Source organism: Cyphellophora europaea (assembly GCF_000365145.1).
Source record: "Cyphellophora europaea CBS 101466 unplaced genomic scaffold supercont1.3, whole genome shotgun sequence".
NCBI lineage: Eukaryota > Fungi > Ascomycota > Eurotiomycetes > Chaetothyriales > Cyphellophoraceae > Cyphellophora > Cyphellophora europaea.
In genome coordinates this window covers 1,614,167-1,626,412 of record NW_008481809.1, presented here as the reverse complement: position 1 = coordinate 1,626,412, position 12,246 = coordinate 1,614,167, and the positions used below count along the sequence as shown (strand labels likewise).

General features: G+C 52.4%; 2 protein-coding genes across 2 annotated transcripts; both read left to right on the top strand.

Annotated features, from left to right (window-relative positions):
* Positions 1-2,266: 2,266 nt before the first annotated feature.
* Positions 2,267-6,395, top strand: HMPREF1541_03514 (uncharacterized protein; the record flags this gene model as incomplete). The annotated part of the gene is made up of 2 exons (XM_008717865.1): positions 2,267-5,337; positions 5,843-6,395. The coding sequence occupies 2 exons, from the start codon at positions 2,267-2,269 to the stop codon at positions 6,393-6,395; spliced, it is 3,624 nt and encodes a 1,207-aa protein (XP_008716087.1).
* A 2,885-nt stretch (positions 6,396-9,280) lies between these two features.
* On the top strand, positions 9,281-12,147 carry HMPREF1541_03513 (uncharacterized protein; the record flags this gene model as incomplete). The annotated part of the gene is made up of 2 exons (XM_008717864.1): positions 9,281-10,892; positions 10,937-12,147. 2 exons carry the CDS (start codon positions 9,281-9,283, stop codon positions 12,145-12,147), a joined length of 2,823 nt encoding a protein of 940 aa, XP_008716086.1.
* Between the last annotated feature and the right edge of the window lie 99 nt (positions 12,148-12,246).

Genomic DNA, 12,246 nt, shown 5'->3' with positions numbered 1-12,246 from the left:
AATCTGCCGAACGTTCTTCCTTTGAAACGGCACAGATACGGTCCAACCACCCATGGGAATGTGCTAGGGAGCTGTACATGCAGTAGAGACGGCAAAGGATTGCATAGCGGCGTCAAAAAAGGGTTTCCAGCGGCATCTGCCTTATGCACGAGAAGCTTTTGAACGCGATCCGATCCCAGACTCGGGGACTGGGAGGGGCGCTTCAAGAATGAGAGATCTTGCTCTAAGCTTTCAGGCTCCACCAGATCTAAGACTTTGAACAACGTACCAGACCCGGAGATTACCACCATGCAGCATCCTGCGCCTTGCTTAGGGATCAGCATCGTGTCGACCCTCTGCGGCTTTGTATCTCTGTGAACAGCAGCGGACAAGTTTGCCATACTATGCACAGGAAAGAAATCCATCAGCAAGCAGCCTTTGAATCCGTAGCGAATGTGACCCAGTCTACAGCAGCTGTTGCCGAGTTTGAACCATGAAACTGCCGAAGTGCTGAAAGCGGCTACATGGAGCACTCCCAGGAGGGCGACTTCAACCTTTGCCCCCTTGCTGGGTACAGAGTTGGAAATGACCATCCCCTCGTATTTTACCGCTGTCCGGCAGATCCCGGGGAACTTTTTACCGACAAGGCGCCCGCGGACGGCATTTGTAACAAATGCCGGATGGTGCATACCAGGGAGCCATTGCAGAGCAGAGGGTAGAAATACAACATAAATGAGACGCCTGGCGACGACCGGTTTGTCCTCGCCCCAGCAGCGTCGATACCAGCATCATGGCTATCCGTAGAATCGCTTCGGCAATTGTGCTCTTCTCTTTTGCAGCACCTAATCTATCGCAAGTCCTTGTAAGGCAGCCTCCACCTGATCAGGTGGTCTGTCCAGCAGATGTGGTTATCAGTCTTGTCCCGGTCGAGATCCAGACTTCTGTCTTGTCTAACACCGTTCTCTCACTTACGTTGGGTATCGAACTCACGGTCACTAATGCGCCGATCTGCATCAGTACAGTCACGACTGCCACAATCACTAGCAATCTTCCAGTCACACCCACATCATCCCCCTCGACGTACTCGAGCCCAACATCTACCATTCCTTCAAGGTACGAAAAACGCTTCTCACCTATATCGAACACGATTGACACCCTGAATAGCATAGGCCCATCAATTACTCCTGAGAGTAATACAGTCCCCTCATCTCAACCGGCAACTTCCGTGTAAGTGCGATGCTACAAATGCAGTAGGCTACCAACTCACCGGACCCAGTATCCCAGATACTACCTTCCTCTTGGCGGTAGAGCCAACAGCGGTCAACATCAAACGGCAGAACCTGGAATCGAACGCTTCTACCCAGTACGCCAACTCCTTCATTCGGGATGATGCATTTATCGTGGTCGGTTGTGGCCAAGAAGCGACTTTTGTGATTGCTGACCAGAGACTTACCACTAACAACAAACTGTTCTCTGTCTCTGAGATTACATTCGCCAACTTTACTCCGATTTCACCAGACGGGTCAGTGGAAAAAGCATTTAGCCTTGAGAATGGCGTCCTGCATTGGAGAAACGAAAGGTTCCTTGGAGGTCAAGCACTGTTCTGCAATCGGGCTAATTACGTGATTGTCGTCTTTGATGGAGTCTACCCGGACGCATGTACCCCAGTACGCCTCATAGATGTTCCCATTGAGCGTAAGTCCCATCACGCATCGACCTTGCCACCGCTAACGTGTCCGCAGAATGTCAAAATCAATCGACGAGTGTCGTAACGACATCCAGTATTTCGCTACCAAGTTCATTGTTCAGCCTTTCGAGCCTTGGCCCAGCACCCGTACTCAACACCACGAGTTCCGTATCAAGCGTCGCAAGCCCAGGACCAACTCCACCCCTGAACTCCACGACTTCAGGATCATCGTTACCTCCTTCCACTTCACTCTCAAGCCCGTCGAGTTCGTCGACGTCTCTGCCTGGCAACTCCTCAACTCAAACGACCACTTTGTCTATCCAGACCATTACAACAGGCTACGATGCTGGGCCGAACGGGACTACTACCTTGACCGTAACGGCTCAACCCAATGGGACTGCACCAGGCTCTATCATCATCTCTACACCATTTCCATATGTCACAGTGACAACAGGGTACGATGCAGGAGAGACTGGAACTTCAATCAGCACCAGTATCATTCCTGCGACATCAGGCTCAGGGACAGTGGAAATTTTGACACCATTTGGATACATCACTTCATTCGTGGGGTATGATGCTGGTCCTTCAGGGATCGACAACATGACCCAGTCGACGCTTACGCGGACGATACAAGCCTCTCGTGTAGCCAATAATACTGGGACAATCTTTATATCGACACCTTATGACTACGTCACCCAGTACAACGGCACAGATGAAGGACCAAACGGTACTGAAACTTTCACTGTTACCTCACCACCAGCCGGTACGCCACCTGTGGGTGTCCTTGCTATTACAACCCCGTACCCTTACATCACTACGACAGGTCCATACCCTGGGCAAGGTGTCATTACCGCTCCAGTAACTTCTATTCAGACTCCAAGTGGATCGAATACTGTTGGAACTGTGCTGGTACAAACTCAAGCGCCACTAGTCACGGTGACTTCAGGGTATCCAGGATTAGTAACCACTACTTCGACTGTTGTGCTCCCTAGCGGGACAGTGCAGGGCACAGTTGCTGTGCTGACACCATTCCGATATACCACAATCACTACGTCCTATGATGAGGGCCCAAGTGGGACAGACACGCTCGTACAAACAATCCTACCAACTTCTGCTGATACAGGCACCGTCATCAGTTCTCTACCTTATCCATACGTCTCAAGCACTACCAGCTACGATGCCGGCGTTTCAGGCAACTTGACGCTGACTGGGACAATATTGCCTGTTCCAAGCAGTCCAACTGGCACGATCATTGTCTCACAACCATTTTCGTACGTTCAGAGATTAACAAGATATGATGGTGGACCCGGAGCGACGGCAGTTAGAGTCCAAACCATTTTTCCAAACGGGACGGGTCCTGGTACTATCATCACATCTGTTCCGTACGACTATGTCACGATCACTTCTGACTACGATGGCGGCCCCAGTGCAACAGCAACCTCCCAGTCTACAATCCCTCCCGTGGGTAGTGCCAATGGAACGGTCATTAACTACACGCCTGATCCTTACACCACTATCACGACTAATTACGATGGTGGGCCGAGTGCTGTTGCGACCCTTGTCAGCACAGTCTCTGCCGCGGCCGCTGGCGGAACCGGCACAGTAGCTTTTTCGACACCCTTAGTCTACCTTACAACAACTGTTGGCTATGATGCCGGGCCTCGACAATTCGAGACCATCACAGCGGTCTTTTCGGCTACCAACGGTGCCGGTGCAAGCGTTGTTGTTTCAACTCCGCAACCGTACATCACGATTACTTCTCAGTTCGATCTATCACCTCACTCGACTGTGGAATTCAGTACCATCTCAGCGGGGCCCTCCGGGACTGGTACAGTTCTTGTCGATCCTCCTGAGAACTATGTTGTGTCTTATGTCATGACTGACGAGGGGCCGGGAGGTTCAGTAAGAGTTACTCAAACTATCTTGCCTTCTGGTGGTCAGCCTGGTACTTTTATCATCACCAGGCCTTATCGCTATGTGACCGAGACAACGGGAGCTGACTTTGGCAACACTGCAACCGCCCCACTCACAACAACCATAACCCCAGACCCCGTTAACACTGTGGGAACTGTACTTATCCAAACGCCCCTCGCATACATTACATCCACAGTTGGCACCGACGAAGGACCCAGTGGCACAATTACTGGATCCAGCACTCAGCCAGCTTCTGCAGGTGCGCCGCCAACCTACTTCATTCTTACGCCATACCCGTACTCCAGTTATACAACTTCGTATGACAACGGGTACACAGGGACCGTAACGGTGACGGTCATCATCTCTGTAACGAACTCGCAGTATGGTAGTGTTATCTTCTCTACGCCTGGGCTGTATGCCACACAGACCACCGGTTACGATGCTGGCCCGAGCGGAGGACCTCCTGTGACATCAATTGCTTCCGCTGCCAGCAATGCCGATGGTACGGGCACAGTTTACATCTCGACAGCATATCCGTATATTACGCAGATCAGCACTACAGATGTAGGTCCGAGCGGATCTGTAGCATCTCCTACGTCGGTCATCCCCGCCGCTGGGTTTCCAAGTCCAACCGGAACGGTCATCAGCTATTTCACTGCACGTTATGATACGACGACGGTGCCCTATATTGGATCCGGAATTATCACAGCACCGGTGACCCAGACTGTACCAGCGAGTGGAACTCCGCCGGTTGGCAGAATCATCGTCCAGACCCAGCCACCTGTCGTCACATCTGTAGTCGGATATGACGAAGGCCCTGGCGGGACTGATGTCACATCATCAACCTCGACTGGTCCGGGGGTTGCACCAACCATTTTCATAAGCACGCCGTATCCATATATCACTGCTACATCCCAGAACAGCCTTACCTCAACGACTATAACGTCTACAGTGCGACCAACAGGCACACAAACTCAGGGTACGGTGATCATTTATACACCCACAGTTGTCACACCAACTTCAACGATTGCACCTGTTCCGACATTCGCCTGTCCAACAGAGGGCTACTTTGTCGCGGTAGCGAACAACATTCCAGCTTTCTACAGCGTAAATATTGCTTCTGGGCAGAGGACCTTGATCAAAAGCCCTCTCGGAGATGGCACCCTTATCAACGCTATTGGCTACAACGCGCTGGACAATACGCTCTACGGCGTAGTCAACACAAGTCCATCGCCCAGACTGATTCGCATCGGATCGGGCGGTGAGGTCGTCTACAGTCGGACACTGCCAGTTCAGGCCGGTGCTTACAACACCGGCGACGTTGATGAGACGGGAACTTTTTGGGTAGCATATCAAGGTCGAGATTGGGTACAGATCCAACTCTCGACCTTGTCAATCGTCGGTTCCGGCACCGCTGCCCTTCCCATTTCTGTTTACGACTGGGCGTACGTACCTGGCGGCGGCAACTACCTCTACTCCGTTGCGGTGGACTCTACCGGTCGTACTTTCCTTTATCGATTTGATCGGACTGCGAAAACCTGGGCTCAGGTTGGCACAGGATATGGCGTCATCTATCCAAGTAACGGTGTGGTGGGTGCCGTTTACGCATCTCAGGACGGCTTCCTTTACGGATCCGAGAACACTGGTGGCAAGATCTATCGCTTCTCTTTGAACGGTAACACTGCTGTCTTCATCACTCAAGGCGCTACAGCTTCTTCTAACGATGGCGCTCACTGTATCAACAACGTCGCAGGAACGTGAGCTCCTCGGATATCGCTTTGGCTTCGCGACCGAAGCTGTCAGGATGGCTATTGATGCCATGGCCTTCAATTTGGTTTCAGCTTGGGGCATCCCGATCTTGATGCCGTACAGAGGTGTGATCATAGGGCAGAGGGCAGTGACGAGCAAGCAGCGAAGACACCATTGTGAAACCACACCAAGCCTTGGAGGGTACCAAAGAAGCATTGGGGAACCAAGAGCTGATCGCAACTCTGGAGAATATAATCTGTTTCATCGACGTCCCAGACTCATGGGTTCTATTTCCGAAGCCGTTATGATGCTCGCATCCATTTGATCACGACCGTAAGCCAGGACTGATGAGTCAGCAGTCTGACTGAAGTGTTCAATCGCAGGGAGTCCACAGGAAAGTGTCCGATTCGTTGTCGCCACGCTCAGCCGAAGTGGCAAAGTTCATTAGTAGCACTTGATTCGATCAGAAAATAACTGTGTCGTCAGTTCATGGTCATGTTTTTTTGTTCATAGTGTCTTCACTGCAGACGAGACCATGGAGGCTTCAGGCACTGCGAAGCCAGCATCGGCCTCTCCTATCACGACATTTTTCAACCCTCCCACACATCCTTCACCGCCTTTTTACACTCACGTTGCAAACACAAACATTGCATCTCAAGCTGTAAGTGCCCGCGCGACCCGCCTCGTCACCTTGGCCGGGCAGATAGGGCGAAGTGCTTCAGGAGATCTTGCAACCTCTCTTTCGGAACAGGTGCGCATTGCCCTGATGAATGTTCTGTTGTGCCTTTCGGCTGCGGGTGCAACAAGACGCGACATCATATCCATTCGACAGTATGTCGTAGGGTTAGATCCACAAGAAAAGGAGCGGAAGCGGTTGATGCGGGCTTGGTTGGAAGGGCGCGAGGAGTTCGCTGATGCCGACAACGAACAAGGTGGTCGGGCTTTTGGCGGGAGCGAGGCCAAACCACCCAACACGGTGCTTGGCGTACAGAGTCTAGCGGTAGAGGGCGCATTGTACGAGGTCGAAGTCATGGCTGCTGTCGCAGTTGCAGACACCACAGGGTAGCATAGCAAGACAGAGGTCAGAAAGCCACCAGCAGCAACGTCGCAACCCCTGAGACGTGCATGGGTTTGCCGTGTTGTTTCAGGGCCAGAAAATCATGACTCAGAGCATATATCGCGGCCTGCTAAGGCTGCAATAAGCATTCATCTTCTCCCAAGCCTTATCGTGCATAGCCTGCCGTTCATCATGGAGTTTGGGTAGAGTGTGTGGCTTGTCAAGATGGTGTGTCACACATGAGCATTACGAATGCTGCTGCAGAGCGGGCTGTGCGACAGATCGACCAGAAGACGTCGAAGTAAACTGACTTGCTACGTTCGTGCCGCCAAACCATCTCACAATATCTGAATCATCAACAATCTGTGGCCGATCTCGGCGCAATCGTGTATCGCCAACTGCCGAACTCTCTGACGTCAAGTCATTGCGTTCAGCGCCGGAGTGTTAGAGCCCACCTTGGCGTAACGTGGCTTCAACCCCCTGAACATCATCGATCTTGTCGCTGCAAATGATTAAACCGGGGCTTTTCATTCTTAGTTGCGCATCGGCATCGTCACTGCAGGCAAGATGACGACGAGGGATTCTCTGATGACATTTTTCTGCGATGCTTTCGTGTAAACAGATCGTCGGTGTAGCAATACCTACACATGAGCTCTTTTCCACTGAAACATGAAGCTTGTTCCACTCTCACGGCGCAGCACTAGGGCAGCGATAAGCCAGCCAACTTTGTCACGGTGCAGGGTTTCTTGATCGATCCCTTCCCGTGTCCCTACCAGGAACCCGTACACTAGCGTACCGGGCCCTTCCCCGTGCGAGTGCCTGCCCTCTTTGACCCAACGATCATACCTCAACGGCCAGACGTGGGGAGAATCAGTTAACTGACCCTAACCCTTCGACCGTCTCACGCCCTGACCAGACATCACGATCGGGAAAGGAGAGTGCTTTCGACAGCGGAAGAGCTGTCGGCGGATATCAGGACCCGGCACTGGCAACAGGTTTGTCACGTAAAGCCGAGAAACCCTGTAATCACCAAGGACATTTTTACACGTCGACCAAGACTCATGCGATTCTTCGCATACTCAGGAGATCAACGCACGAACAAGGACACAGGCATCGGAGGGTGTGCTTGTCTCTGCGCCCCCTATGTTGCCTCGCAGGTCCCCCATAAACCCTATCGCAGGCGACGTCTGACCGTCTCAAACCGGCGAGTTTGGATCCACGGCCTAGACGGGCTACCCAGTATTGCTCGCGGACTCAAGGCTTCCCTGTTCAACTCGGCCTTCCCCGGAGTGACAGGGGACATCCTTGACGGGGTAATTCGGCAATGTGCGCAACATTGCCGGTGTCAAAAGCGGGACGGGTGCGATACCAAGATTACCCTTCAACCCTGGTGGTAATCCGCAAGTTGCATTTGTTAAGGGCGGTGCGCCACTCTTCCATGCTGTACGACGGGGCTCGTTGAGCTAGGGCCTTTACTTCGGCTTCCATCGGAGCAGACAGTGCGAAAACGCAGGTCGTTGGCAGTCGATACAAGCAACGCATGCTCAATTGGGGCTCTAGACCACGAATTACGCTTTCGACGCAGGTCGTTGGCAGCCGATACAGGCAACGCATGCTCAATTGGGGCTCTAGACCACGAATTACGCTTTCGACCGCGTGGTGCCGCCATTGACAGCTCAGTGAAACGCAAAGTTCTCTTAGCCACGCACAGCCAAGAAAGTCTACCGGAAGCAGCACCCGATCTTGCGCCCAAGTTGGCTCGGGCAGGCGAGGCAGCAATTCGTGCAACGTTTACGGCCGTCACGGTCGTACCAACCACAGCCAAGTCCCGTCGAGATTACCATCTTGAAGTACTAATAACTGCATGTCTGACCTTACACATGGCAAGCAACTCACTGTTGAGCTAAGATTTGGAGTCTTGCCAAGGTTGAGAATGCGCACCAACCGCGAGACCGTCGATGTGGACCTTGCAAGTACGCCATTTTGATCCATTGACATTAGCGGGAGGATTACGTGCTTTGGTCAATGATGGACCGCAGTCTGGCGACTTTGCGCGACCCACTTTCCATGTCTCTGGTGCAATGTGGCGGAGGTCGCGAATAGAGTTTCGATTGGCGTGTTCTTTGGGGCCCTTGCACCCCTGCAAAAGACTGCCCCCGGAAAGTCTGCACGCTTCCGCCCCAGAACGGAAGCCAATGACAGCTGTCAAGTCGTCGTCGAAGCTTTTCGCGTCTTCAGATTCATTGGCGGCGCATGCAATTTCAGGGGCGGTACAACAACTTGGACGAGGCTTGCGCTAAGTTTGGCGACCCTTTGCTAAAACATACAGAGCTGATCTGAAGGACCCGTCTTGAAGGCCTCCCATGATGTGCTTGATGCTGAGGGGAATGCTTCAAAGCCCACTGCCCGATGACAGATGGATTGGCTCTACTTGACACACAAATTGTCCCTGCCTTGGATGCCTTGGAGTGAGTAATAGTACAAGCTGCGAGATCTAATGAGCCCGCGCCCAGCCACATGGTACTTGTATTTCGTTCCCCCGTGGGCTGGGCCACCATGGTACGGACTAAGCCCCCGAAGTATGGTCGGCTCCGAGCAATGGTATTGAACTCTAAAGATTTAACTTGGCTTCCAAATGCCCAACTTGTCCTACACCAAGAAGCCAGTACCACCGGAGTGTTTCGGTGCGTCGGGGCTCAAGGATCCTGCAGGGGATCTTTACTCGGCACGGCTCGATGTTGTGGTAGGTCGACAAGAAACGCTCGTGCTTAAGGTCCTGGGGGCATACCCACTCCCCCCTCTTTTATCTTGTGAGCCCATAAAGCCCCGTCCTGCTTGCATGTCTGCTTTAGCCCCCTTTCTACCTCTTGCAATAACCGATCGACCATACAAGCATGGCCCCGAAGATGGGCAAAGAGTCGTTGCTCGAACTTTGTACTCGAGCAACTGAGCTTGGCAACAGTATTTCCGTCCGTATGCTGGAGTACCTTAGTACCACCAAAGCCTATCCTCATGGCTTCAAGGAACTCGCCACCGATTTCCTCGAGATATGTCGCATCCTTTGGCCAATTGAGGCCGGACTCACGGAGGCTTCCAAACAACGAACTCACCTTCCAAACGATATGATCAGTGAGCTCGACAAGAAATTCCGGGCTACCATCGATCAGTTCATCCTACTTAATCAGATGCTTTTACAGTTCCTAGGCTACTCCGCCAAGAAGGGTCTCAGCAAGCTCCGCAAGGGCTGGGGCATGATGTTCGCCGAGGGTGATATCTCGAAAATGAGGGGAGATCTCCTTAAAAGCAAGGATGCTCTCAGAATGAGTGCTTTGGTCTTCAGATGGTCCCTTGGCGAAGAGAGGGTGAACGCGTCTGCCAGTATTGGCTACACAGGCCTTCAGGCAGCTCTGGAGAGCATGAACCGTGGGAAGTCAAGCAGCACCATCCCGCCTCTGCAACATACAAACAGCGACCCACCGCATCCGCCCCCTAGCATCCCTCTTCCTCAGCCGCCGCTGGACCGCATCCAGTCCTCTCCTAGCCACGTATCGCGAGCGGACACCATTCCCTCGCGGAATGACAGTTATCAACTCCCTCAAATTCCACTGTCCATCGATGGAAACAATTCCTCGCGTGGGCATAGCGAGCTATTTCCGCTCCCTCACACTCCCAGTGGCAGCGAGGGAATGGGGACTAGCACAATCGTTGCTCGCCATGACGACAGCATCGAAGCCCTCGCTGACAAGTTTGACACCGATCTCAAGGTTGTTCCCAGTATTCGATCGAGCAAGCACATCACATCCATCAACACCCGCGAGCTGTCATCGAACAGATCCCACCATGACAACGACGTCCTTTCCGACCACATGTCCTCGACGACTGTCGAATTTGAAGATATGCTTCATCAGATTGAAGACGACAAGCATGCCTTCCAAGCTATCCGGATCAAGGTCGATCCCAGCACCATGCCCCGATGGACTCCCAAGCAAACTACTGGCGCCAACTCGCCAGGGCTCAAGAACGCACTGATCAATGCTGTCCAGCAAAAAAAGCACACCGTGATTGAACAGCTGTTGGACAATGGAGTTCCAGCTAATCTCGGACCAGAGGTTAGTCTCCTTCGAGAGGCGGTGCTTGGACGCGATGGAGAATCTGTCCGTTTGCTGTTGCTCTTTGGGGCAGATCCTAATGCCGTTGACCGGAAGGGATTCACGCCGCTTCATTCAGCAACTGAAATGTGTTTCATCGAAGGCGCACAGCTGCTTTGCAAATATGGCGCCCTTCCAAATCACTGCGGCGGCCAAGAGGAATCGCCACTCGCCATGTCTGTCGTCGGCAATAGAGCAGAGTTCTTGCAGCTGTTCTTGAAGTACGGTGGCGATGTCAACGAAGTCATGGACAACGGCAATACTGTTCTCGTCAAGTCTATGACCAAGACCATTGACGCAAGGCTAGTTGAATTGATGCTTAAGTACGACGGCAATCCGAATGGAAAGAACGGTGAAGGTAAGCAGCATGGGCGACGCTGTGGAATGTACTAACAACTTCAGGTACCTCGCCTATGTTCCAGGCAATTCAAGCCCGTCGTCTTGACCTCATGACCATACTGTTGGATGCGGGAGCTGATCCGAATCTACCGGGACCTAAACATCTTCTATGGCCTTCGACGTACAAGCCGCAATGCCTGCAGTTGCTCCTCGCCCGGGGTGCGGATTCTAAGAAAGCTCCTGGAATCATGGAGCTAGCCACTTCCATCAACAATATCGAATCCATCTCTATTCTTCTAAAGGCCAACGTATCTCCGAATGCGAAGAAGGACGGAGTTTACACGCCATTGTGTTCGGCGATCAGAGACAATCGACCACAGATCGTCTCTTTGTTACTCGCTAACCAAGCTGATCCCAATGTTCCTGCATCTGAATATCCAGCATTCAAGTGTGTTACCCACAATCGTGTTCACTTCCTGCCCGAACTTGTTGCAGCAGGTGCAAACTTGAACAAGCCAAAAGGTATCATTGAGAAAGCCGTCAAACATAACAACAAGGAAGCTCTCAAGTACCTCATCAAGCAAGGCGTATCGTGTAACGATCGCAGTGCTGAGGGTTTCACCCCTCTCACAACTGCTATACGCGAAGACAACGCCGAGTTTGTGGACATTCTCCTGGAGAACGGCGCTGACCCCGCCATTCGAGGCCAGGAGTGGCCTATCGCCATGGCGGTCAAACGCCCACAACTTCTCAGAAAGCTTCTTCTCGCCGTTCACAATCCTCGCTCAGTGAAAGGTGTCATGGAGATGGCTGTTGTCGCTGGCGAGCTTGAAAGTGTCAAGTTGCTCCTCGAAGCTGGTGTCAGCGTCGAAGACAAAAACGGCGGTGTCTTCTCACCTCTTACAACAAGCATTAGAGAAGACAGGAAAGCAATTTTCCAGTACCTGATCAACGAAGCCAATGCGGATGTCAACGCTCCTGGTGAGCACCTCCCTATCATTAAGGCCATTCGCAGACACCGTGGGAATGACCTGTCTTACATCGAGGCTCTCTTGGAGAAGGGGGCCGATATCAACAAGATGTACCGCGGGTGGAACGCTGTGCTACAGGCGGTGGAGAACGGTGAAGCCAATGTTCTTCGATTGTTGGTAGAGAGAGGCGGAGGTGTGAATCTCGAGGCCAGAGACGAGACTGATAGGACAGTCATGGAGATCGTCAACGAGAGAGGTTGGGACGAGGCGGTTGAGATTCTCTCGTGTAGCGATGATAAGTGACGTGGTGTACTGGGTATAGCCTCCTAATATCTTCTTGTGTTATTGCAGGACAGGGCGTTTACTCCGCAAGTTGTACCAGTAACTATTCGCGTGTTCCAG